The sequence below is a fragment of the Phoxinus phoxinus genome, assembly GCF_949152265.1.
Source record: "Phoxinus phoxinus genome assembly, chromosome: 7".
In the NCBI taxonomy this organism is placed as follows: Eukaryota; Metazoa; Chordata; class Actinopteri; order Cypriniformes; family Leuciscidae; genus Phoxinus; species Phoxinus phoxinus.
This window is the reverse complement of record NC_136882.1, coordinates 18,185,142-18,212,314: the sequence shown is the minus strand read 5'-3', so window position 1 is coordinate 18,212,314 and position 27,173 is coordinate 18,185,142. Positions and strand designations below refer to the sequence as shown.

Sequence of the window (27,173 nt, the reverse complement as noted above, 5' to 3'; positions counted from 1 at the left end):
TTGGTTTTGGTCCCCATATAACGTGCGGAATACCATGTACGGGATGCGATCCCATAGCCTGCATACCCTAAACAATAAACAAAGAATGTAGTTTTGATTTATGCTGGACTAGTGTATTTTACTTCTATTTTATTTGGACGAACTAAGGAGATCTAAAGAGGACACATTTCAATGAGAGCGCACGCGGATAAAACAGTGACTAGGAACCCTTTATGTGGAGAGGTGTTCTACACGGATTAGCAAGGACGTTGTGAATGTGTAACAGCAAAACACTTCCACCTCTTTTCCACATGTCCTGCGTTCCCTGTAGCTGTCATTGCACATCAACACAGCTGACATTTTAAATATTCAGCGCATTTGTTTCACTACATCCGACCAGAGCTGAACTATGACTAAAGAAAATGTACAAGGGTGAGAATCCAATCTTATTTTTTTCGTCGGATGTTTAATATTTGTGGTCATGGCATTTATTAGCTTGTCTGGCTGCTAACTTAGCTCAGTCTAATAGAGCTGCAGCTGATTGCATCAGCAGTTTAGAGATCTTTAACTATGACAGCTGAATAGTCTCTTTAATGAATGACAATTGGAGTTGGACAAGATATTAAAGTCTCGATAATTTTTTTGCAACAGTGGTAACTTTTAGCTGTGAAATATCTAGTCTTAATAATTTACTTAAAGATGAATAGAAGAATAACACGATTCTCCAGTCTTCAGTGTCACACGATCCTTCAGAAATCATTCTAATATGCTGATTTGCTGCTCAAGAAAAATGATTGCAGAAAACTGTTGTGCTGCTTAATGTTTTTGTGGAAACCGTGATACATTTTCCAGGATTCTTTGATAAATAGAAAGTTCTAAAGAACAGCTTTTATTTGAAAAAGAAACCTGCTGTAACATTATAAATGCGTTTACTTTCACTCTTCACCAATTTAATTTGTCCTTGCTAAATAAAGTATTAATTTCTTAAAACAATAAATAAAAAAATTATATATATATATATATATATATATATATATATATATATATATATATATATACACATATCTCATACCGACCCCAAACTTTTAAATGGTTGTTTATAATAAAATAATTATTAATGTGCAATTTATATAGGCTAATATGATTGGTTAAAATGCCTCTCCAGCATTCAAGTTGGAAAAATCATAGAAATTAATTGATGATAAAGTTTTGGACCCAACATGACCTTTTACTTTTCAGAAAACAAAGTGAAAGTCACATTTCAATTACAAAGTGAAAGTAAGAGCCACAGTTTTAACCGCAGAAATGTAATTGAAAACGGCAAATACATTGATCATTTCACTTTATTTATTAGCAGTTGAATTATAATTATAGATTATTTCTATAATAATGCTATGCTGTTCCCAAAGCAGTGTTACGTGAACAATACTGTTTATGGTTTAATATATAAACCGTAATTTGATGCGTCATATGATCACAGCTGCTGTCTGGAGTGGTGTGGAGGGCATCTGAAAGCTCCACCCTTATTTATATATCCCTGCTCTGCCCCGGGCCTTGTGTTTCTGTGTAAATACATAACCCCGAATCTGGCACAGGCCTTTAATTATCGGCAGCCTTCTCATTCTCTTCTATCTGCCCCAGTGCTTCCAATTTCCTGTGAGCAGAAATTGCAGTGATGCTTTGGTGGACCGTCATCCGTGAATTCCCTTGAAAACTGCTCATACCTACACTGTGGCCCTTTACGTCCTTCGCTGCATTACGTGCTAATGCATAATATTGAGGGGGGAGTGGGGTTGTTTATTGCCCACTTTGGCACGGTTAAGGCCTCAGCAGTGCCTGCGGCTGGACCATTGTTGCCTTGTTGGCAGCGGTAGTGCTTGGGAAGACATTCACAGATCCGTTTTGTTTAAACTTCTGCAGCACTGTGTGTGCGCACAGGCACTTGATCCTGTGTTGCCTGAGGGCTGCCATATGGTCGCCTGCCCGGATTCTGCAGTTTTTGGGGGTGCGTTGTAGATCAGAGTTGGATAAAGAGCAAGACTATGCTCTGGATTTGTAGTTTCTTTGTTTTGTTCTGTTGTTCGGAGCAATTAGTGTAATAAAAAATGTCTGGAGGTGGAGGATGGGCTTGTCCTGCTCATGTTGTTGACCACCTGTTACTCTTGTGGTTTCAGATTAAATGGTGGCATTCATTGCAGTGCCATATTTAACATCCATAGAGAGAGAACTGAATTTAAATTTAGCAAATGAGTGATTAGTAACGGCCGGGGCGTATTTAAAGTGGTTGGTCGGTCCTGTAAGCCGGGAACCATGTGTTATATCTGCAGAGAGTTTAAAATGGTAATAGAGATCACAAGGGCATGTCATTTCCATTAGCCTATGCCCTGTGATCAGTTTACGTATTGTTGGGGTTTCAGTGTAATTGTGTTTGTTTTAAATAACTGTTGTACTTCTTGGTAATCAATCTCTGCCATACTAACCAATGATGGATGGATGGAAGTCTTGGTTAATGGACTTGGTCAGCCAAGTGTCTGAACTAACCTAATGACCCAGGGACTCTTGTTTTAATGCCAATAAGGAAAGTATTTTAAGAGTAATTGATTTAAATTTTATACCAAGACCAAAAGTATCTAAATAAGTGCTTTTTAAACAAGCTTGTTTCTTGCCATATCATTTATAGGGAATAAGGAATGTTTTTTTTAAATTGCCTATGCTAATAGAGAACAGAGTGGCCAATGTCCAGTATATGTAATAATATTGAATGAAATGTCCAGAAAAATCAAGATGGTTTTGGTGTATTATATATATTCTCAAATTTCTCACATTTTGTCTGCAGAAGATTGGCTTCTGTTTTTGAAAGTCTCTTATTCACACCAAGGCTGCATTTATTTAATCAAAAATACAATAAAACAGTAATATTTTGAAATGTTATTACAATTTATTATTTATTCTTTTGTAATATATTTTAAAATGTAATTTATTTCTGTGATGGCAAAGCTGAATTTTAATATGCTGATCTGGTGCTCAAGAAACATTTATTATGATATCAATGTTGAAAACTGTAGTGTTGCTGATTAATATTTTTTGGAAACCATGATAGGCTATGCTTTTTTTTTTTCAGAATCGAAAGTTGAGAAGAAGAGCATTATTTAAAATATATTTTTTTATGTGTTTTTTCAGTGTAAAAATAATATTTTTATAAGCGTTAATTTATAAAAAATTGTTTTGCATGTGAATAAAATACCTGACCGTACTAAAATGAATTACCACATATTACATGTTTTTTGGACATGTGAGTGCCATATATATATATATATATATATATATATATATATATATATATATATATATATATATACTGTAAGTATATGGTTATTATTCAATCTAACACTGTATCACGTAACAGTGGTTCCACCTCAGCATCTTTATAATGACTATTACTTTGCTTTGTTACTATTTGCAGATGTGATAATTTAGGCAAATATGAACTGAAGAATCAGTCTTGCCAATATGAATCATATTCAAATCACATAATAAAAAACTGAAAAGCAAATTTTCTTTTTTTAAATGATCGATCATTGCTGCCACTTCCACTCAGGTAGGCCTTAAACTGTTATATCAGTCTGTGGTTACAGTGTGGGACAGTCATGTTGCGTGAGTGATATTACAGTAGACAGACATCACACTTCCTGTACTGCTATAACTGGACTACCTAGACCACAGGAGCACAAGCAAACATCACTGATGAAAGTTTAATTTAGACTCTGTTGTTGTTTTGGCCATGCTGTAACAATAGATAAAAGACACAGCAACTTAAAAAGCCAGCAGGACCCCCCACCCCCACATCTATTAGAAAAGCTTCCCGGAAGGAAACTAAAAAAAGGTAGATGGAAGTTTGACAGAACTGTTTTTTTTTGTGGTTTTCCTGTTTCAGAGCTGGCGAGGAGGAGCAGCAGGCCCAGTCCAAGAAAGGGCTGAAGAAACAGCAGAAGGAAGCAGAGAAAGCAGCGAAGAAGGCAGAGAAACAGGCCAAGCTGGTGAGGCGACACAAACCCTGCCGCTGTTCTGCCCACCGCTGCCGTATGGAGGGGCTTCTATTGTTCTGCAGTTCCTGTTCTTACAAATCTGTTTATATGCACAGACATAAGACCGTTTCTGCATCCAGAAAATGTTTCCCCAATATTTTAAACAGTCAAATCGACGCGAAGCGGAGGGGTCTTGAATCAGCCTGAAGGGGTTGTATTTGCTATAACAACCTCCTGGCTCTACATTATCCCGCTTATTACATGACTACCTACCAAATAAATCAATAATTTGACACAAAATATTTATTTAAAAAATAAGTTTATTGATTTATTGCTTAACGATTGTATTGCTTCCGCTAAAGAACACCGTGTCCATGGCAACGCTCTGTTTTTCATGGCAACGGTGTGTTATCCTTAGCAGCGGTCTGTTATCAAGAAATAATAGACCGCATTCTACATTAGAATTCAACCAAGCCATGTAATACATCTAAATAATGATAGATAATGAAATAACACATTTAACAAAAATAACAAAACAACATATAGTAACAAGTATATAAGTAAATTAAAACTTAACTAAACATTTCTTTACTAAACAGTGTTTTTTGTGGCATTTGTGGAATGTTTTGTTGATTAAGTGATTGACACTTAAGTGAGTACACAAGATTTATTAAACAAGTCAGAAATAAGCAGAACAAATCATTATTAAATGAATGCATTGTTTGGAATAATTTACACCGAATCCACTACTGCTGTAACTGCAAAAAAAGTACATTTTAGAACTCTCTTGTACTTGTAGAAATACGTGTTTCGTGAACTTGCAGTGTTTGCCTTTCTACAGAATAATCAGCATGTGTTTCATCTTGATGTTAGCCCTTACTGAGGGTCTGTGTCTGTTTTCCCTTTACTGTTGAAGTTTTATTGAAATCAGTTCCTCTGTTTGATTCAGGCCGCAGAGCAGCAGGATACTGATGAGGATGTAAGTACTGTTCACTTATTCCGAATATCACATTTCACATGTTAAAAGACATAGCTAAAAATAAATAAATAATATATATATATGAATGAATGGAAACTATACTTTTTTTTTTGATGCACCTTAAAAGTGGTCCATGTGAGTCATTTCTGAAAACATTAGTGCTTTGTTTGAGGAACATACCAATGTAAGTCATTACTCACTGAATATCTTAACATAACCCTATTGATGTTAGTTTCATTTGTTTCTTTAGAGTTTGATCTTTTTCAGTAAATCTGTTGATCCAGTTCACAAAATCAGTCTGAAATATTTGTTCACGAATTGAACTGATTTTGTTCTCACATTCAACTTATTAATGAACCATGGTCCAATCACCAGGTTCTCAAGTTAGCAGCTTACTGGAGTGGATGATTATCAGTATTTGAAATTTGGAATAAATTAACTAATTGTGGTCTGTTTGACTTGGGATAGAGTGCTCATATGGACTTCTTTTAAGATACTTCTGTGATACTTTTGCATCTTTCTTGAAACTTGAATGCTTCAGTACCCATTCAAACGTTCTCTTTTGGTGTTACAAGGAAGAAAGTAAGTCACATGGATTAATGACATGAAGTTGAATAAATGATGACAGAATAAAAAAAAATTCTCTGAACTGTCCCTTTAAAATTCATTACCATCCCTGTCTTCTTCTTTTCTCCTTTCAGGACTTTGCCAAGGATCGCTATGGGATATGTCCTATGGTCCAATCCCAGCAGAAACTGGGTCAGTGTCCTTCTCAGTTTTTAAGTGGAGATTTAAGAGGGCATCTCGCTCCCACAGGATGAAGATAGACAGGTTTCACTGTGCAAAATTAGCCATAGAATGATAATTAGGAATGTCTTCAAGCTTAAGAGATGATATAAAGCTTCCGGGATCTCCCTGACGTCCCCTTCAGCTCTCCCTGATGTTCCTCCCCTCGCTGTCACACATAATAGTCTTGAATAACAGTATGAGATAAATCTCGGATGAGGAGTTAGGTTGACATCACTCCCAACTGTCCGGCTTCGAGTTTTTAAGCTCTGTTGCTGCAGAACAAAGTCGTCTCCCACCAGCTTTGCTCTCGGGCAGAGATAGACGAAGCTTTCATGTGGGTGGATTCTGGATCAGCCAAACGCCTTGAGCACTTTCACTGGGGCTAAGCGGGAATGCCCCGTCTCCGCTGCCTCTTAATGAAGTCAAAATGTGAGTCAGCGGAGGCAGGGTGACACTGGGTTTGTCAAAACGGAGTAGAATTCACGTGATGGTCACCTTTCAGACGGGGCTTGTTATGTTTCATATTTATTAGCCCTCCTCCCGGTGGCTTTGTAATCCGAGTGAATGTCTTTGTGGAGCTCTGTGTACAAGGGGGGAGGCCTGTCGTCTTTGATGTCTTTTCTCTGAGACTCTCTCTTTCTCTCTCCTGGATGGAGGCAGACAGGGCGTTGGTGCGTGTCCAGGACCTGACACCCGAGAAGGCAGAGCAGCAGATCTGGGTGCGTGCCAGAATTCACACCAGCAGAGCTAAAGGTAAACTCCTCCTCGCTGTTACACAAGCTTATCTGCTGCTGGAAGTGTTGCGCAATTCATTTCAACACGTGGAAGCTGCTCTTACTAAAGCTCAGGGGTTTCATATTTGACATTACTGACATATTATTGCAATTTATAAAAACGTAAAAGTCATTATGGTCATTATCATAATGAAAGGTACGGGAAATGGGTTTGTATCATCTCAAACTGTTGAATATAAAGAAAGATTTGGAACAGCATCCTACCATACTATGCATGCTGTTGTTAGAGTACACATCATTTATACTGGGAAGGTTCAAAAGTCATATGATACCCAGATTTGTGGTGCAGTCACATTTACCTGCACGGCAAAATAATGTGATGTGAAATGCAGTCATCTGAACAGGAATCCTCCCGATATGGAATTTCAGATGAGGGAAATCATTTATTCACACGGATTTTGCATTGTATTAAAATTTGAAATTAAATTTAAACAGGCAAGTTTAAACTGGTCATTCACACTATAAAGCTGCTTAGTTTGGAAGTGACCTCTGAGTAAGTGGTTCTTCATCCGTCGCTACACCTGTTGATAATGGACAATGGACTTTCTTTTCCCGCAAAATTTTGTTATCATGACTGCACTTTCCTGCACTTTCCATTCTTAGTGCGACTAATTAACAGGAAGTAATGTCTACCTCTATTATGATCTCTGTATTGATTTATTTAATCAGACTGCCAAGTGGATATTGGTGCCCCCAACATCTGCCTTATCTTTGCCAAATTTATATTTGGATGAATTGCAATGGTGGCCTGTAAAAATAGTGGCCATTTTCACTACAAAACTGACAAAAACTTCCTGTGGTTGCGTTTTGTTAATAGTAAATGTCTTTAATAGAAACTGTTCAGTTTCCTCAGCTTAAGTGAAACTTTGTGGCTTCCCCTGTCTTCCCCACACAATCCAAGTCTGATGGGGTCCGCACGTTCACGTCTGGTTTAAGAGTGCAGTAATGAATAAACCATGTATTATGGCTATATCACTAACATTTCCTTCCAGGACAACTTCCATGTCAAGAATCATTTAACCTCCAGCTTCCCTCATTCTGTCAGTGTGCTCTGGGCCGAAGAATGTCCTTTAGCACAACAACATCCTGATTTGCTCTGTTTTTAACTATCTGTCAGCCTCTGAACACTGAGGGGGACTTCAAAGAGTCTGGGTGGTCTCTGATCTTGACCTGATCCGTGTCAGGTTTACACAAATCGGAGTTTGTTCACTCTCAAGGTGTCTGATTAGCAATTTGGTGACAAGTCTGGACTACGTACATTGTGTCTTTCAAAGAGACGTCCGGTCTGTTGATAGCTGATTGGTGGCTGTAGATTTGGTGCTTTTATTTAACTCCTCTGACTAGTGTAGAACCAGCCTGCTCTACTATAATCTCAGACCTTAATCCTAGTTTGTAGTTGAAGGAAATCCAAGGCACTCTTCTTTAGAAATTTATAAAAAGGTTGTTTCCCCCCCCCCCATGTCTTTTACATTTTCTATTATGAAATAGCCAGTCAAATAAAGGTTTTTTATAATTTTTTACAAAGAGCACCTTCAAAAAGGTGCTCTTTTTTTTAACTCCTTGAGCACCCTGGACACTTTTCTCTTTCCCTTAATCCTAGTTTGTTTGAGGTGTCTTTGACACTGTCTTATTCTGAAAATGTTCTCAAGTAATTGGTTAATCTTTCTTGTTGATACACTCATTCTTGTAGACAGATACACCTGGTTTTGTACTGTAATCAGAAACCATCTACTACATGAATGTGTTAGTTTCTGTATAGACACAGGAAACAGCATTTGCAAAAACATATTATAATGTGATGTAGCATGCATGCAGAGTGAGATCCCTTTGGGGACTGGATTGTGAAAGTGAACATTATTATTGTGTTGTGTTCGTTACCATTCAAATGTTTGGGGTCAGTCAAGTCTTTTATGCTCACCGAGGGTGCATTTATTTGATCAAAAATAATCAAATTTAAATTTCACTATTTAAAATGACAGTTTTCTGTTTTAATATATTTTTAAAATGTCACTTATTCCTGTGATGGCACTTCAGTGACACATGATCCTTTCAGAAATAATTCTAATATGCTGATTTGGAGCTCAAAGACATTTATAAAATGTTGAAAACAGTTGTGTTGCTTGCTTAATATTTTTGTGGAAACTGATACTTTTTTTCAGTATTCTTTGATGAATAGAACGTTCTAAAGAACAGCATTTATTTCAAATAGAAATCCTTTATACATGTCTTTACTGTCACTTTCGATCAATTTAATGCATCCTGGCTGAATAAAAGTATTCATTTCTTTAAAAAAAAAACATTTGAACAGTAGTGTTGTGTTATTAGCAGGCTCTTTATCCTGGACAGTAACAACCACCCTGGTTTTGAGGTATTCTGATTGAGGTATGTTTACTGACAGGTTGTTTTTCCTCTAGGGAAACAGTGCTTCTTGGTCCTGCGTCACCAGCAGTTCACCGTGCAGGCCCTGCTCGCCGTGGGAGAACGTGCGAGCAAGCAGATGGTCAAGTTTGCAGCTAAGTGAGTATAGGCTATGTTTCCTGTCAAACAATGGTGGGAAAAGTGAAGTCCTGGCGACTCATTCCATCTTGCCATGTTAAGTGGCGATCGATAAAGTTTCACTTCAGAACAAAAGCTCCATTTTTGCAGTCGGAAACGGCTTTCCCTCAACACCGTAATGGGTCGTTCCCCTTAAAACAACAAATAGTAGATGCATCAGAGAGACAGAGATCTACTTTAAAGTCTGGCCTGAATGAATGACTCTGGGTTCGGGGTCAAATAGAGGGTTGTGGGACAATAGGACCAACATTCAGTCACAAATACAACACTGAAACCTTTCGTTTTTTACAATAAAGCACTTGAGTTGCCAGTTAGTTTCTTATTTATTATCGGCTCAGTCTGGATGTATGGAAATGTGAATATTTGAAAATGTTTCATCAGATGGTAAGCTTTCATGACTATATGGTAGACAACTCACTTTGTTTTCAAGTCCACTTCCAGTCTTTTAAGAGGGTCAGAGGGTTTGCTGCTTAACCGTGTTAACATCCTCTGTTTGCTCATGCAGAATTGAATGGAGGCTAAACTCTATTCACTTTATCAGTCGTGAATTAGGAAGGGTGTTGTGGTCTGGGGAGTTCCTTTCCAGTTCCTTACGCTGTTGATCTTGTTTCCCTTTGCTTGCGTTTTAATGTAATTGTTCTTAATGTGACTCAAAGGGTCCTGGTTGATATCTGTGCACTTGGTTATTTGTTATCTAACTGAAAGATTTCACCTCAGCAGAAATCTTAGATGAGCGTTTCCACACATCGCAGATCTTTGTTTTGTAGAGAAACTTCCTCTCTCTGTGTGTTACGTAAATGTCTGTGGAGTAACATAACAGTTGGAGAGTTTCAGTTAGGGGATGTTAAAGAAATAATCTAGTTGCCACATAAAATGCCATTTTCTTATATTGTTGCAGCATAACACACCCAAATTGTTCCATCAAACACCTCATTTATTTGATTTATGTACCTGTTAATAAACATTTTAGAGTACCAGAATTATCTAATGTAATGATGTGGCATATTTAAAGTAATGTAGATCAATATCAGCTTACGCTAAGATGCACATTCCCCATGTCTCTTGTCTACCTGGAATTCTGTTTGAGAGCAAGCTCACATTTTCTTAAAGCAGGTTCATTATTATTATTTTTTAAAGTAAAATTGATGAAAAATATCATACAAGTTTGAATATTGCAGGGTGAATAATAAAACCTATTGTAAAATACATAGTTTTGAATTTCAAATCAGTTTGAATGGGTCGTGTTCAAAGAAATATTTTAAAACTGGCTTAATTAAACTTAATGAATTTTTATATTATATTTTTTTACTTGGCAGAAATATTCTATTTATTTGTTGTAAATATTTATATTTAAATAAAATGTTTTATTAAAGCAATGATTAACTTGGATGCATTACAGTGCACATTACATGGTTATATTCACATCATTTTACCATGGTAGAATCTACCATTCAGAATCTACATCTAATGCAAATGAAAAAATTCTACATAAATATAATATAAAATATACATTTTATACACCGTTAAAGCTGCAGTCTGTAGCTTTTTGGGGTTAAAAATTATCCAAAATAAATTCTTGAGCAAGTACAAATCCAGCCAGTGTTTCAAAACGGTAAGCTTGTAATAAAGTTTTTAATTCCAGTGGTACTAGTGGATTTCTGCGGGAAATTCGAGCATGTCTTTGCGTCATTACGTTGCATTTGTATACATAAAGAAGGTGTGTCGGCTAGTAGGCTATATTGCGTGTGAGGATGTTGCTGGTGGAGATTGTAGCCTTTTCTCACAGCACTTCATATAATTAAACTTATCAATTTGATAGCGGATCCAGAAAGGTTCAAAGGACAATCACCAGTGACAACTGGAGATTCACCCGTTGTAAAATGCAAAAGACGTTTTATTTCTCAATTGTTTACGTCCACTTAACACCTAAACAACTATGTTTACTAGAATACTCACCAAGATGGGCATTCTGATATAATTTTGTGTGAAATTGTCAGTTCAAGCGCAAGAAGACGTGAAGGAGAGCTCAATTCGGCTTCGCATTTGCAATTTGCGCACACAAAACTTGCGCTTGAATGTTTAAATTGGCAAGGCTTAAAAACTTGTGCAAATTATAAACTTTCATGACGACGTAGCACTGGTCCGATCGGGACAGCGACAGTTAAGTCAACGGTTGAGTGCGCGTGTGTGAGAGAAACCAACAAAAGGCGATGAAAGACTCTAACTCAATTACAGGTGACCATGATTGTACAATTTACTATCCATTGGCTAATTAAAAATATTTTTAGTCGCATGAAATTTGATCGCATATGTGAGTGATTTACTCTCATTGTAGAGGGTTGCTTTGTATGTATTATTATCTTGATAATATCTATTATCTATTATTATATAATTATCTTGAATACAAAGCAAGCTATAAAGCCACTCAGTGCTGATGTCCACTGTCATTTTACATGCTTCTTTGCACCACTTCACCTCCTGTTCGTGCCATATAAGATTATGAAGCATTGCTTCCTGAACATAGGATGCTCCAGACCCTGATCTTAGGAGCACAGATCCCCCTATGATGCGTAGTCTTCATCGCTGAAACAGTCACTCATATTTGAAACAAACTAATAGCTCTCTATCTTAATTATTAGCCCCGCTTGCTAATCTTCTTCAGTAAATTTAGTTTGGAATCGAATGTTGTTTGACAAAAGCGTATGAGCTCAATCAGAGGGCAGGTCAAACACACTTGCTCCCTGTGTAATCCTCTTTATATCCACCTCTCTCTTCAGCCCAGTGTCCTTTCAATGCAGAGCCCCCATCATGGGCGGCTTAGTGTTCAGTAACCAGACTTAATCAGGACTTATGAAGAGTGTCTGTATGGAGATTGTTTGAGAGAGCCGTGTGAGCAGAACTGATCCCAGAGCGATGTGGCCGCTCTCTGAGCAGCAGCTGGCTGGGACTGGCGCGTCTCATTCTCACTCTCTCTGGTCTCTCATTACTCCTTTGTAATGACTAGAGCTGAAGGTTGCAATCTCAATTTGTGCCGTCTGCTTCTCCAGCAGACAGTTGGCCGTCGCTTTTACGTTTGACCTTAGAGAGATGACATGGCTTAGACTTGCCAATCTAATATTGTTTCACTAAAAGGAGTTGGTCATCCAAAATTAAAGTGGTCAATTTCTCTCATGTTGTTCCAGACCGGTTGTGACTGTGTCTGTCAAGCTTTAATAAATATAGTGTTCCACTGAAAAAACAATGTGAATAACATATTCGTTTGCAATGTGAAGAGTAAATGTTAAGTAAATGGTTTTATTTCCATCTTTAGGTGAATGGCCTTTATTGATAAAACATTTTCAGTATTTGTGGTGTTGAGAAACCGGTGACCTTTTGGTTTGTGATGTAAGGAACTTTTAATACATACTGTTTAACCAGAGTAAATGTGATGTGGTTTGTCTTCACAACAGAAATGTTTTTTTGAACTGTGAAAAGGAGAACTGTGTATATCACGTGGGAGAAATTGGCTAGTAAGAAACCAAAAGGAATTGTGAAGATACTGTTGCCTAACAATGTGATCTCATGAGTTTCCATGAAGTTGTTTGCTGATACGGTGATAAGAAATGTTTCTTGAGCAGCAAATCAGCATATCAGAATTATTTCTGAAGATGCATGTGACACTGAAGTCTAGAAAAGAAAAATTCAGCTTTGCCAACACAGGAATATATTACATTTGAAACTTAATTAAAATAGAAAACAGTTATTTTAAATTGTAATATTTCAGAATTTGTGGGTCAAATAAATGCAGCTTTGGTGAGCAGAACAGATATCTTTAAATTAAAAAAATAATAATAATCATACCAATCCCAAACTTTTGAATGGTAGTGTGAACTCCAAAACGCCCATAAAACTGTATAATATATATAATGTTTATACAAGATTTATGAATCTATATTTGTAATCACTTTTGGAGTGCAGTTCAATGCTGCCTCATTTCATGTCAGCTTTCCAAATGCATTTTTCCCCTTCATCCTCATGCTGTGTTTTTCTCTTCACAGCCTCACGAAGGAGAGCATCATTGACGTGGAGGCTGTGGTGAAGAAGGTTGAGCAGAAGATCGAGAGCTGTTCACAGCAGGATGTGGAGCTCCATGTTGAGAGGGTAGTAGATATCAAATATCTATATTACTCGATTAAAAGAATACATCTGATTGTTCTCTGTAAATATCGAAAGTTTAATTTGAAACAATCCTCATCATGAAATATAGGATCTTTGTTTCTTTCACCACAATAAGACCAGCATAAAAGGAGCTGTATAGCACAATGCCTACAAGCTTCTGTAGTTCATGCAGTGAAAGTGGATGGGGACCAGGGACAGTTGAGGTCACTATTCACGTTCATTGTATGCAAAAGAGAAGCTTAGACATAGATATCTATGACTTACTAGATAACTAGATATCATACTAGATAACTTCTTTTTGTTGAGTAGTCTTGTATTGAAGCTGCAATCGTAGCTTAAACTGTGTCTTTGTCCTAGATCTTTGTGATCAGCCAGTCTGAGGCCAGGCTTCCCCTTCAGCTAGAAGACGCTGTCAGGCCCGAGGGAGAAGGAGATGAGGTGAGAAACGGTCAAGAACAAAACCCAAATGAAAAACGTTAAAACAGTTCTCTCAGTTCAGTGTTACGGTAATCCAAGTTCAGTTAGACATGTTGAGTTAAAAGAAATGCAAGCATACTGCACAGTACACACAGTACACTTCATAGTATTTTTTTTGTGTGGAAAAACTGTATGCATTATGCAGCACCAAACTTTTAAACCGTAGTAAGTTACATTGTTGACAGTATTGCATTGTGGTACATAGCATTCCTTGCAGTGTAAAGCCCGTAGTAAAATTCTTTTTTTAGCGTATGCGTACAGTCGAACACGTTGCCTTTCAAAGTATACTCCATTTGATAGCATGTGCGAACGAAAGTTTCATCTTTGTCCAGTGTCTGTCCGTTTTTCTCCAGAAGTTATGACTGATAAAAATGTATTGTATTCTTTGAAACTAAAGTTACGGCTATCTCATAACCTCCTCACACAAGTGCTTGTCAATGCGGGCATCTGTCATTGTTGCAGTCTCCGGTGTTTTGTTGTTGTTCCGTTTCTTTTGTTTAGTTTTCTACTGTGAAACGAGATCTTGTGGAACAACTGATTAGTGCAAAACAAATGACCTGCGCGTTACAATAACCGCACTGCACGCGTACTGTTCTGGTGTAAGTCGACCCTTGTGTAAAAACCAAAGTATACTTTGAGCTTAAGCTGTATTGTACTTCTCATAGCAAATGCAGCAGGTCATCCAGGCATACCATGCATACAGAAAATGTGCATACTGTGCACAGTATACATGCTACACACTACAGAAATGGCTATTCATAGCTTCTATCTCCCCTTTGTCTTGACGTCAGCCAGTTGATGGTGTTTATGTAGTAAGACAAAACCAGCTGCAGTTGCTGTCCAGGTGTTCTCTGCAGGGATTCCACAACGTCAGTCAGACAGAGCATCTGCCGCCTCATTACGCCTGTGTCTTATCGGCCCGGTCCGAGGACGAGTAGCCTGTTGATCAGTCTTGAGCTCCTACACGCTTTATTAAGGAAAGATAACTCAGGAGCCATGGGGCAGCCTCTGCAAGATAAACTATTTGAATCTAGGTTCAAATATATACACTACTGTACTGTTCAAAACCTTTCAAATGTTTGGGTGGGTTTCTTATGCTCACCAAGGCTGCATTTATTTGACCAAAAATACAGAAAAAAAAATGAGATTCTAAAACATTATAACAATTTAAAATAACTGTTTTCTGTCTTAATACATTTTAAAATATTGTTTATTCACTGATGCACAGCTGAATTTTTAGAATTATTACTCCAGTCTTTAGTGTCATATGATCCTTCAGAAATTTTTTATTTGCTGATTTGGTGCTCATGAAACACTATTATAAATAGTGATTAATATTAATATTTTCATGGAAAACAATTATTTTCAGGATTCTTTGAAGAAGAAACAGCATTAATTTTAAATAGAAATCTTTTGTAACCGTATGAATGTCTCTACTGTGACTTTTGATCAATTTAATGCATTCTTGTGGAATAAAAGTATTAATTTCTTAAAATTGGACTTTTGATTGGAACTGTATATTATACCTGCATAATTTCCAACTAGTTAAAACTTTCTTTTTGTAAATTTAAGTATAAAAGTATAAAGAAAAAATAAATTTCAATGAAAAATTATAAATATTTCAAGCAAATATAATATCATAGAAATTCTGTTGACATCTCACAAATAAATCTGATTGGTTCAATTATATAATAAATTTTGGAGTAATCATGACCTTTTTCTTTCAGGAGGGAAGAGCCACTGTCAATCAGGACACTAGACTGGACAACAGAGTTATCGATTTGAGGGTAAGCCAAAAGTAAAGTTTACAAGTGTTTCTGTCCTTCAGATGAGACGTTAACCCGAGGTCCTGACTCTCTGTGGTCATAAAATAATCCCAGTATGACCTTCGGAAGAGTAGGGGTGTATCACCGGCATCCTGGCCAAATTTTCCCATTGGCCTCTGTCCATCATGGCCTCCTAATCATCCCCATATACTGATTGGCTCCTCTCCTCTCCTCTCCACCAGTAAGCTGGTGTGTGGTGCGTGTTCTGGTGCAATATGGCTGACGTCGCATCATCCAGGTGGATGCTGCACAATGCTGGTGGTTGAGGAGATTCCCCCCTTCCAAATGTAAAGCATTTTGAGAACCCAGAAAAGCGCTATATAAATGTAACGAATTATTAATTATTATTACTATTATTACAAGAATAAAGTTTAAACATAAGCCTAAAGTTAAACGTAAGCCAGTACGATTTAAAAATCGGCATTAAATTGACAAAATTGACACTATTTACTTTGTTAGTGCACAAAACTAGTCTTGTGGTGAACAATCAACCTGTGCAAGTTAATACACAGAAAAAAATAGTTTTGTCTTGGAAATCTTTAATCAAAATCTGAAAATTTGCTTCCGCTCTGGAATGGCGTTCCTTCTCTGATGACGTCAGTTTGATGGCTTGGGATGAATGATCTTCTTACCCACTCCCCTCCAACCATCAGTCTGCTATGAGCAAGAGATGGAGAGGAGGAGCGCTAAAATAAAACCATGCACTTTATTCAAAATTACGTATCAGTTGGAAATACATCACAACACGGAAGTAAAGTTGGTTGCAACTTACGATTCATGCGGACCAATATTTGGGGTCTAAATTTTGTATCAGTTTTATTTTGATAAACGTGACTAAGTATAACAATGTTATATGAAAAGAGTTTTTAGTGTTATAAAACATGGATTTGCAAGCATAAGCGGAACTAAAGGTGTCCAAATAAACACGTCGTTGTCTTTGGTGAATCCGGCCAATTGTGAAACAGCTGTATCGTCATCATGTAGCCGCTCTGGAGAAACTGCATTGACTGAACCAGCTGGAACTCGCGGTATGATGTCATACGTCACGTGGCATCAGTACTGTCAAAAGTTTCCAACTGGCATGCACTGCTTCAACTCACACGCTAATCGTTCATAGCAGCGTCTTGAAGTCGAAGACGCCTATTGAGATAAACGGGAATGCTATCGGATAGCTTTCTTAAATGAGCCTGTTGTTCTGATTTATGAAGCCCTGATGATGTGGTTGTAGGACTCGGGCGCTGCGATTGGCCGCCTGTGCTATGTTAAAGCACCTGTTTCTGAGACAATGTGTCTGTGTGCTTTCACACTTTCATTTTAGTGAAGAGCAAAGCAATAAACTGTTTTCAGCGGTGGCAGGATTAGCTCTGAAATAATGAAAGACCTCCATGTCACGCACCCACACACACCCCATGCTTCTTTTTTCTTTTTTTTTCACACACCAAAGGTGATTGAAATCTGGCAGTGTTGTAGGACTGTCACAATGCACCCAGCTCTGAGAGCTGCTCTTTTTTTGAGAACTTCCAGAAAGTGAAGGCAGAAATCTGAGAGCGTGAGGCGGGGGAGTCAAACCACAGGACAACAGCTTTTCGCGCCTCTTTGGTTTTCACTGCAGCCTTGTGAACACTAAAGTGACGCACACAGCTCCTTTCTCCACGCCTACAGCAAGAGACGTGTGAGGATGTCAACTGAAACATGCGTGTTTCCACACTCCACTGATAACTGCTTTGCATATAAACTGTACAACCGCTTAGCTTCACAGACTAGTCACTAAATGTCCTGGCAACGTATCCCCTGGCGCCGGGTTATCAAGATCTGCACTAAGAATATAGACAGACTGTCTTAATATGTTGACTCTTTGATATTTATTAGCTGATTAATAAGAGGGAAGCCCTATTGTCCTGTTTGTATTACATTTACTGCATGGTTTTAAAGTCATAAATTACAACACAATAACTGTTATTTAAAAACATTAATTTAATTCCTATAATATCAGGAAATATTCAAATGTTTATAGTAAATCCAAATTTTTCTAGTTACTTTCAGCTATATTTCATTGCTAGAAATTTGCTGTTATTGAGTGCAATCTCTATGTAATGATTTGTCTGTGTAATGACTCCTCAAAATCATTAGTTTAACCAAAAGTTGTAGGAACCCATTTCTAAGTTATAAGCCACTAATGATAATATGCAATTTTTTTTCCTGTTTCAAAACCAAAGCGGTCTACTTAGATGTGGACATTTTCCAAAAGGAATGCAGCATCTAAGATATCTTGTTTTTAACCTATTCTAAAGCAGAAACACATTTATGATTTTGCAAAAAGGGCGATACCAGAGTGCATTGTGACAAGCTCAGGGATAAGAAATATCAGTTATAAATATACTCTGCTGTTCAAAAGTTTGGGGTAAGATTGTGGTGTTGTTTTTGTTGTTGAAAGAAATCAATATTTTATTAAACAAGGATGCAATAATTTAATTAAAAGTGACACTAAACTCTTACAAAAAAAATTATATTTAAAATAAACTGTTTTCAACATTGATGATGATAATAAATGTTTCTTGAGCATCAAATCAGCATATTACAATGATATCTGGAGGATCATGTGACTGAAGACTGGAGTAATGATGCAAAAAATTCAGCTTCAGGATTTAAAAATACATTAAATTAGATAAGTTAAATCGATATATTTCACAGTATTACTGTTTTACTGCATTTTTGATCAAATATACTTCTTGCTAAAATATGATCAATTCTTTCCAACCCCAAACTTTTGAACTGTAGTGTACTTATTTTCAGTACTGAAACTGATCATTTTAATAGTTACGTCTAAATAATAATCCCCTATCTTACCCATTGCCGGTGTCTGCTATGTATTTCTTGTATTTATCACCCAAACAACACGTTATCTTCAAACCAAAGTTCGCCAGCCATCTTTATTAACACCCTCTCTTACCATAAGAACAACTCTTGTCTGCTTGAAGACCAGAAACTCTAAAACGGTTTGTCAAGTATGCATGTCAGTTAGATTTATCAGCAATAAAAACTGACAGTTATGGTATCATAAATTTAGCTGTGAAATCACGCAAAAATAGCAGTTTTCAGAGACCAGTCCAGCTAATGCACAAGCATGTTAGATTTGTCTTTAGAGCTGTTGATCTTAAATCAATTGCATTTCATTAGGAAGCTGCCTTGGAAGGTTGCTGCCTATGTAGGCAGTGCACTGCAAGGAACCTTAGTTTTGGAACAGAGCTAATTTATGTGATACTTACTGGTCTAAAATCCCCCTTAGGGAGTTTTAGAGGTTTATAATGTGGTCATGATGAGGTTGAAACTACAAACATGAAACCAGGATAGATCTGAGTAACTTAAATCTCCAAAGAAATCTTCATTTTATGCGATCACATAATGAATTCTTGCCTGCAAAAGCTAGTCTGTCCTAACTAAATCAAATCCAGTAAAACAAGACCCTGGAAATATTGATATAGAAGCTGATTGTTTCTCTAAGATTTATGCGAGCTCTGTAGGTAATGAAGAATCGGAAACGTGACCCATATCACGGGTCATCAGGGAGTCATCTGATTCATGGGAAATTCATGCCGAGGAAGCTTTTTTGCTCAATACCAGAGGATTCATGAGGTTTGATTGTTGCTGAAGATTGATTTTGCTAGTACTGTGTCCCTTTGGTATTGTGAAGAGGACCTAATTTATTTGTTTCTCTGAAAAAATGACCAGAATATATTACGTTGCCAGTGAGATTTTATTCTAACATCATAAAAAGAGGTCTTCTGAGATCTAGCGTTATGTTTCCTCCAGAACTTCTGCAGAAATACTTTCAAAACCTTTGCAGTGGAAATGTAGATGATTCAAGGCGTCACATTGCATAAAAAGAGAAGTGCTGACATAAGTCCCTGGCACACCCAATCAAACAGGTTACATAACATGTTTACTAACTTATGCGTCTTCCCTCACAGACTACGACCAGCCAGGCCATCTTCCGGCTGCAGTCCGGCGTATGCCAGCTCTTCAGAGACACGCTCATCAACAAGGGCTTTGTGGAGATTCAGACCCCCAAGATCATCTCTGGTACGACCATCTCCAAGTTCACTTCATCTCTCTCCTTCAAAATATCATTTAGGAGAGTCAGCATGGTAGAGGAGCCATCAATGGTCTTACCTGTAATTATAGCCTTATTGTAACAAATGCTACAGTTAAACAATTACAAGAACTAAGGTATATTTTCATAAGGACAAGTACAATGTATTTTACACAATGTAAAATGTGTTCTCATGATGACTGAAAAACCTGGCCTTCAGATATCCTAAGAGATGACAGACGAGAGAGCCTAATGAACTGTTAAGGAATAGGAAATAAACTATTTCAATATAAGGAAATTTTAAGCACTAAGTTTGTGGCACTTTGAATTTGAACATTCTGTCAAACTGATAAAGGTTCCAGGTGCTTAAATAATATAAAATTCATCATCTTATGTAAGCAAGTAGTTGTTAGCTAGGCTATTATTATTTATTGCAGTTATATATCAACCAACTTTGCATGTGTGGATGATACCACAAAAGACCATTTTGCAAAGATAAATAAGCAAATAAATAAACCTCACCGTGAAACCGGTTCACTCTTCAACCAAGTTGTTCACATTGTTCAACCCAAAACTACGCTCTTGGTCACATCAACTTTCCCCACATCTGAAACCACTTTTTTGAAATATTCAGAAATATTGTTCAGCAAAATGCCACATTACGTCATATACTGCATATTAAACGTGGTTTGGATTCCATTTTGTCTTTAAAATCAGTACAAAATGAAAATTCGCTCTCTGTTTTCTAAATGCAGGATTGGATCAATAGTGAACGATTCATCCATTCATGTTTTTTTTTATCTCATAATTTTTAATCATAATATCTTAACTCAATCTTCTAGTTGAAACAACAGACTTCTCTCTGGTGACATATACCAGACTTCTCCAATCATTCAGTGTTGTTCTTCAGTCCCACACCTTTCTTACAATCGACTGCAAGCTTGCATTCAGATCTCCCTTCATTCAGTCATCAACCGATGGATAGAAACCAAGTCCCTGCACTACTTTTTTTTTTAAAAATCTAATGTACCTCACAATATGGAAGAAAAGGTCTGCCGCTACTTTCATTACATCGTGACTTTAAGCTCACAGAGCATCTGAGATGACATAAGGCGAACAGTGTTGTCTCCGTGTTCACACTGGAGTATCTGTATTCATGACGGCAGGGACAGAGTAGTACAGGTTTTATCTCTGTCCTCACACACCGAGCCTTCTGAATGATTTCCTGCTCATGGTGTCCAACTTAGTTTATTGTTCTTTCTCTGCACCTTCAGTCTCTGAAAAAAATTTCAATTTCAAGGATTGATACTTTTTCATTTTCTGAGGTAAAAAAAGTTTGCGACACTGTCAAAACACTGGCTGAAGAAAAAGTGGTGTTTATTAAGGAGATATGCCTCCAGTCACTGATACGGCGCCATCATGTTAGCACTCTTGAAATGGTGGGTACACCGAGTGCTATGGGATCTGCTGGGATTCATGAGCACAGCTGTCTTTGTGAAGAGTTCAGGGCCTGTTTCATTTGACTTGACTCAAGACGGTGCAAATTGATTGCTTTCTCAGCTCTTAAAAGCACAGTTCACCCTAAAATAAAATAAAATTGTCTCATATAATATGTCACAAAAGGTTTCCATTTCAGATAAATGCTGACCTTTTGAACTTTCTATTCACCAAAGAACCCATATATATATATGTGTGTGTGTATATGTATGTATGTACAGGATACTGTCCTTAGATGCTGAAAGTCTAGTGTAAAAATGATGCTCAACTACTTCAACAGTCTCTTAAATACGCTTCTTTTTTTAGTCCACCAATGATTTCAAAGTCTACGTATTACGTCAGCAAAGGTCTCTATGGTGTTACAACACTTTCACTCAACAAACCCCCCTGTTGTGTTTGTGTGGTTTTCGCTGTTAAGGAAAACAGTTGCTTTCATTTCCTCTGCACCTCGACCAGCCAATCAGAACACATCTTTGTGACGCATTTCGAATTTCAAATTTGCCGCCTTTGGTGGGATCTGCCACCATCAACATCAACATTATGTTCTTTCAGCAAAACCGCATGACATCCGGTGTGCACACACCCAGCTGTACGTGCCCTAAAGAACATCATGCTTGCCATGAGAATTATCAGCTCACATTTGTGGACAAAATGTTACACATGACTACTGTACAAATGGTTTTGTGTTTTTAACAGCTGCCAGTGAGGGTGGCGCAAATGTCTTCACCGTCTCCTACTTCAAAACCAGTGCGTACCTGGCCCAGTCCCCTCAGCTCTACAAGCAAATGTGCATTTGTGCTGACTTTGACAAAGTCTTCTGTGTCGGACCAGGTAAAGCATAAACATACACCCTCCTGTCTCTTTATTTTCCCTCTATTTGCTGTTTCCATCTTTAGGTCCTCTTTAAAGTGGACAGTAAGAATTAACTGAACACCCAGAGACAATCTCATAGACTGTGGCCTATAAAGTATCTGGCCACTTATTTGTAGAGGTCACCTTCACGAGTATCTCCTCCCTGCCAGTATGCAGATCAGGACAAACTGCAGGATAAATAGACGGATTGCGCTCTTGGTGCTTTTGGCGGGCACAGAAATCCCTCACTGAATAGAGCAAGAATATCAAACACTTTTAGCAGAGCCGTTGGGCATAGACTTCGGAAAAATACAGCTCATTAGGGACCTCTGCTGAAGGGAAGTCACATTGTAGAAATTGCAGAAGTGCTTTTTTGTATACCTGGGAATATTCAAAACAAGTGCATTAGTCTGATTTTTTGGAAAGAATATTTTGATTATTGATGATCTTGTTTTTTGACACGGAAATTTTAACAGCTGCATTTTACAAATGTAACTGCTACTAATATTGCTGGGAAGTTTTATTTTAGTATTTGTTTAATTTGAGTAATTTTGTTTTTGTGCTCTTGACATTTTTTTTTTTAGTTTTCTAGTTCTCTTTATCTTTTCTATTTACAGGTGAAAATCGAAAAAAAATAGAATATCGTGCAAAAGTTAATTTCTGTAATTCAACTTAAAAGGTGAAACTAATATATTATATAGACTCGTTACATGCAAAGTGAGATATTTCAAGCCTTTATTTGTTATAATTTTGATGATTATGGCTTACAGCTCATGAAAACCTTTTCACAATATTTCAATTTTGAATTTGGGGTTTTCATAAGCTGTAAGCCATAATCATCAAAATTATAACAAATAAAGGCTTGAAATATCTCACTTTGCATGTAACGAGTCTATATAATATATTAGTTTCACCTTTTAAGTTGAATTACTGAAATAAATTAACTTTAGCACGATATTCTAATTTGTTTAGTTTCACCTGTATTTTTAGTACAGTAAGTACAAATAATTGTATTTGAGTTATTCGTCAAGGCAGCATTTCTAATTTAGTTTCTTAAATATTTTCATATTAGTATTTATCTTTGTTTTATTTAAGCTTTATTTCAGTTATTTCAAAACTTCTTTAATAGTTTAATTTTTGTTAACTATTACAACACTGCAACAAAGGCACATGTTTACATGAGAATAATTTTTTTGTCTGCTGGAAGCAATAGTAATGTTTAAAATCATATTTCACTCAAGTTTGCCCAGTGTTTTAAATGAAATACTAAGGTTATTATGAATGTGAATCTCACAGTTGTCAGTTTCTTCTAGTGTTCAGGGCTGAGGATTCCAACACTCATCGCCATCTGACGGAGTTTGTGGGTCTGGATATTGAAATGACTTTCAATTACCATTACCATGAGGTCATTGACTCCATTACTGACACCATGGTTCAGATCTTTAAAGGACTACGTGACCGGTAAGGGACATGACTCCTTCAACATCCCCTTAAGTTCTCAAAAGTTTTATTGAAGTCCTATTTCCTTTTATGAAGAACCAAATCACATGGGAATAATGTCACATGAATTTCACTTGAAATTCATTAAAAGTGACGTCATTTATTCATGTGAAAGAAAGGGCAAACACGTTCATGTGGTTTATAATAACAAGGATATACACCGCCATCTAGTGGTCAGACTACCTTATTATTTATACATATATTACTTTACAACAAGTATTTTACTGTTATTGTGTGGAAAATGTTACTTACAATTGGAAATCCGACCCAAGCAGTCCCTATACGTGGAATGCATGAATATTTTATCCAGTAATCACAAACAACCTGACCAGCACTAAGAAAAGTAACATTTGCCTACTAACGGTTTACATTTGAAAGACGCTTTCCCATTAAATCTTGGGCCTACATTTCATGCTAGTGTCCGTTCTAGCTATGCCTTCTCTTTTAATGGTGTGTCTGTGATGTGGATGCACTGCAGGTTCCAGACAGAGATCCAGACCGTGAACAAGCAGTACCCCAGTGAGCCGTTCAAGTTCCTGGAGCCCACGCTGAGACTGGAGTATATGGAGGGGGTGGCCATGCTCAGAGCTGCCGGGGTGGAAATGGGCGATGAAGAAGATTTGAGGTCAGTGTGGCTTTCTTTCATAGAGTTTCCCACATTGCACACACAGGGAATCTGTAACAGATTTTATAACAGACCTGTAATCTTTTAATGTTTTCTTCCTCAGCACACCCAACGAAAAGCTGCTTGGTCGTCTTGTGAAGGACAAGGTAAAAAGACATCTGAAGTGATGTATACTTCTGATCAAATGTTTGGGGTCGATAAGGTTTTAGAAGGAAATGTCTCAGCAAGGGTGCATTAATTTCATCTAAAATGCAGAAAAACAGTAATATTGATTTAGTAATTCTCAGCATCATTACCTTGACATTAACGTTTTTGCTTGCCAGCCACTGTGACTAGTGGATTTTCAAAGTTACTAGCCAATCAGAATTTTCACATTGATACCATGGGGAATAACTGCCATATAGATATTTTTATATTATCTCAAATTGACAGCAGCCTAATATATCTGCTGCCAAATTAGACCTGATGCACGGATCCATTATTCTGTTACACGTGCGCTTTCTTTCTCAACTGTTTGCAGTGGGGGAACTAACTATTTGATCCCCTGCTGATTTTGTAAGTTTGCCCACTTACAAAGAAATAAACGGTCTATAATTTTTATGGTAGGTTTTATTTTAACGGAGAGAGACAGAATATCAACCAAAAAATCCAGATAAACACTTTATATAAAAGGTGTAAATTGATTTGCGTTTGTTTCAGTGAGTGTAATAAGGGTTTGATCCCCAAGAAAAACATGCCTTAGTACTTGGTAGAGAAACCTTTGTTGGCAAGCACAGAGGTAAGACGTTTCTTGTAGTTGGTCACCAGGTTTGCACACATCTCAGGAGGGATTTTGTTCCATTCCTCTTTACAGATACTCTCAAAATCCTTAAGGTTTCTTGGAACAATCCTTAATGTTCATTTCCTGCGAATTTAGTAAAACTTTGTGAACTTTAATAGTCATTTAAATACCTTAACTCAATTATCTGGACTACGAAACTTTGGGAGATTATTTTTGAATGTCTGTTCTTTGAAATTAGCACACACACACAAAAAAAAAATCTATTTTTTAATTGTTTTTCCACATAATCGGCCCATATCTTAAAATCGAACTTCTGACTCATTTCGCCAGAGCGGGTCACAATTATACACCTTGTGTTTTTTTTTTTTTTTTTTTTTTAGTATGACACTGACTTCTATGTTCTGGACAAATACCCCTTGGCAGTAAGGCCATTCTACACCATGCCTGACCCCAGTGACCCGGTAAGTGTTTTAAAGCCTTGTGAACCTAAATGCATTGCTTTTTATTCACAGACTATGTGGTTCATAACAAACCCCACATGTTCTTCCTCCAGAAATACTCCAACTCATACGATATGTTCATGAGAGGAGAGGAGATCCTGTCTGGAGCTCAGAGAGTCCACGATGCTCAGCTGCTCACTGAAAGGGCAATGCACCACAGCATCGGTAACTCAACAGCTGTGTTACAAAACCTTCTAGAGTTTGGTGTTAACACATGTAACTAAGCTAAAAAAACAAACAAGAATGCACAAAACATCTAAATGTTGGTTGATTATAATGCATTTGAATATCAACACTCTTCAGTATTTCATCGGCTTACTTTATTTTAAGGTGTCCTTGTTACAGTGTAATTATAGATTTAAGTATTGAGCAATATTAATGAACTACATGTTCTTACTATAAGGTTAGGGTTAGGGTTAAGATCAGGGTGTGGTTTAGGGTTAGTTTCATGTAATTATGCATAATTTATAGTTATTACTATAGTAACTACATGTAACAAGACACTGTCAATCTTTATGGTAAATACTGACTACTCTAATGTCTGTTTTGTAGTAGGTGACTCATTTTTTACTCTTTGTTACAGACCTGGAGAAGATCAAGGCCTACATTGACTCGTTCCGTTATGGAGCTCCTCCTCATGCTGGCGGTGGCATAGGTGACACACATTTTTTACTATCATGTTTAGAAATGGTCGAATTGAACAGTCTAGTTACACTACTTTTCATTACGATTTTGAGTTTGAAAGAAATTCATACTATTATTCAGCAAGGATGCATTAAATTTATTAAAAGGGGACAGTAGAGACTTTTACATGGTTTCAAAATCATTTTATTTCAAATATATGCTCATTCAAACTTATTATTCATCAAAGAATCCTGAGAAAAATGTATCATGGTTTTCACAAAATTAAAAAATGTAACTTGATAATAAGAAATGTTTATTGAGCAGCAAATCAGCATATTAGAATGATTTCTGCTGGTTCATGTGATTGATTTAGCTTTGCCAACACAAATACATATACATTACGTTTTAAAATATATTCAGATAGAAAATAATCATTTTAAATTGTAAAAATATTTCACATTAATACAGCTTTTAGTGTATTTTTGATCAAATCAGTGCAGCCTTGGCGTGCATAAAAGACTTCTTGTAAAAACATAAAATAATTCTTACAGACTCCAATCTTTTGAATTGTAGTGTATAGTTTCTAAAACAGTTTTAGGGTTTTAAAAATATCTCTGGCACAAGTGCATGATGTTAAATGTATGCCATCTCTTAGGTCTGGAGAGAGTGACCATGCTTTATCTCGGCCTACACAACGTACGTCAGACCTCCATGTTCCCCCGTGACCCCAAACGCCTGACCCCATAAAGATTAAAGTAGCCGGTCGGCCTCTCGTCTCCCATCCCGCCTGAAGCAGTACAAGCTCTCGGTCACCCAGCCATCGGGGATCTGGACGTGCCAGGATGGGGAGTCGCCATGACGATTAACCCACAAAAATTAAGCCACTTTTATAATACTTCTCACCAGATACAGAAGGATGTTAGATGCATCTAATATACTTAAACCATTGAAGGGAATCGATGTTAACTGTTAAATGATGCAGATGGTATTGTGACATGCAGATCTTGTGTTATTAAAATCATACTGTACATGTAGTTTTTTTTTTCTACTGATCTATGTTCCTGACACACCACGTTTTTGAGAATTCTAAAACATAAATTAAACGGCACATGCTCAATATA

The 27,173-nt window shown here is 37.0% G+C and overlaps 1 protein-coding gene across 1 annotated transcript; it reads left to right on the top strand.

The window, feature by feature from the left end:
• The first annotated feature begins 179 nt into the window (after window positions 1-179).
• On the top strand, window positions 180-27,169 carry dars1 (aspartyl-tRNA synthetase 1). The gene is made up of 18 exons (XM_079617582.1): window positions 180-411; window positions 3,914-4,016; window positions 4,954-4,983; window positions 5,685-5,742; window positions 6,433-6,525; window positions 8,981-9,083; window positions 13,160-13,262; window positions 13,638-13,718; window positions 15,485-15,544; window positions 19,552-19,663; window positions 21,867-22,001; window positions 23,336-23,483; window positions 24,001-24,147; window positions 24,251-24,293; window positions 25,309-25,389; window positions 25,482-25,593; window positions 26,012-26,083; window positions 26,708-27,169. Exons 1-18 carry the CDS (start codon window positions 389-391, stop codon window positions 26,797-26,799), a joined length of 1,596 nt encoding a protein of 531 aa, XP_079473708.1. The 5' UTR covers window positions 180-388; the 3' UTR covers window positions 26,800-27,169.
• Window positions 27,170-27,173: the final 4 nt, after the last annotated feature.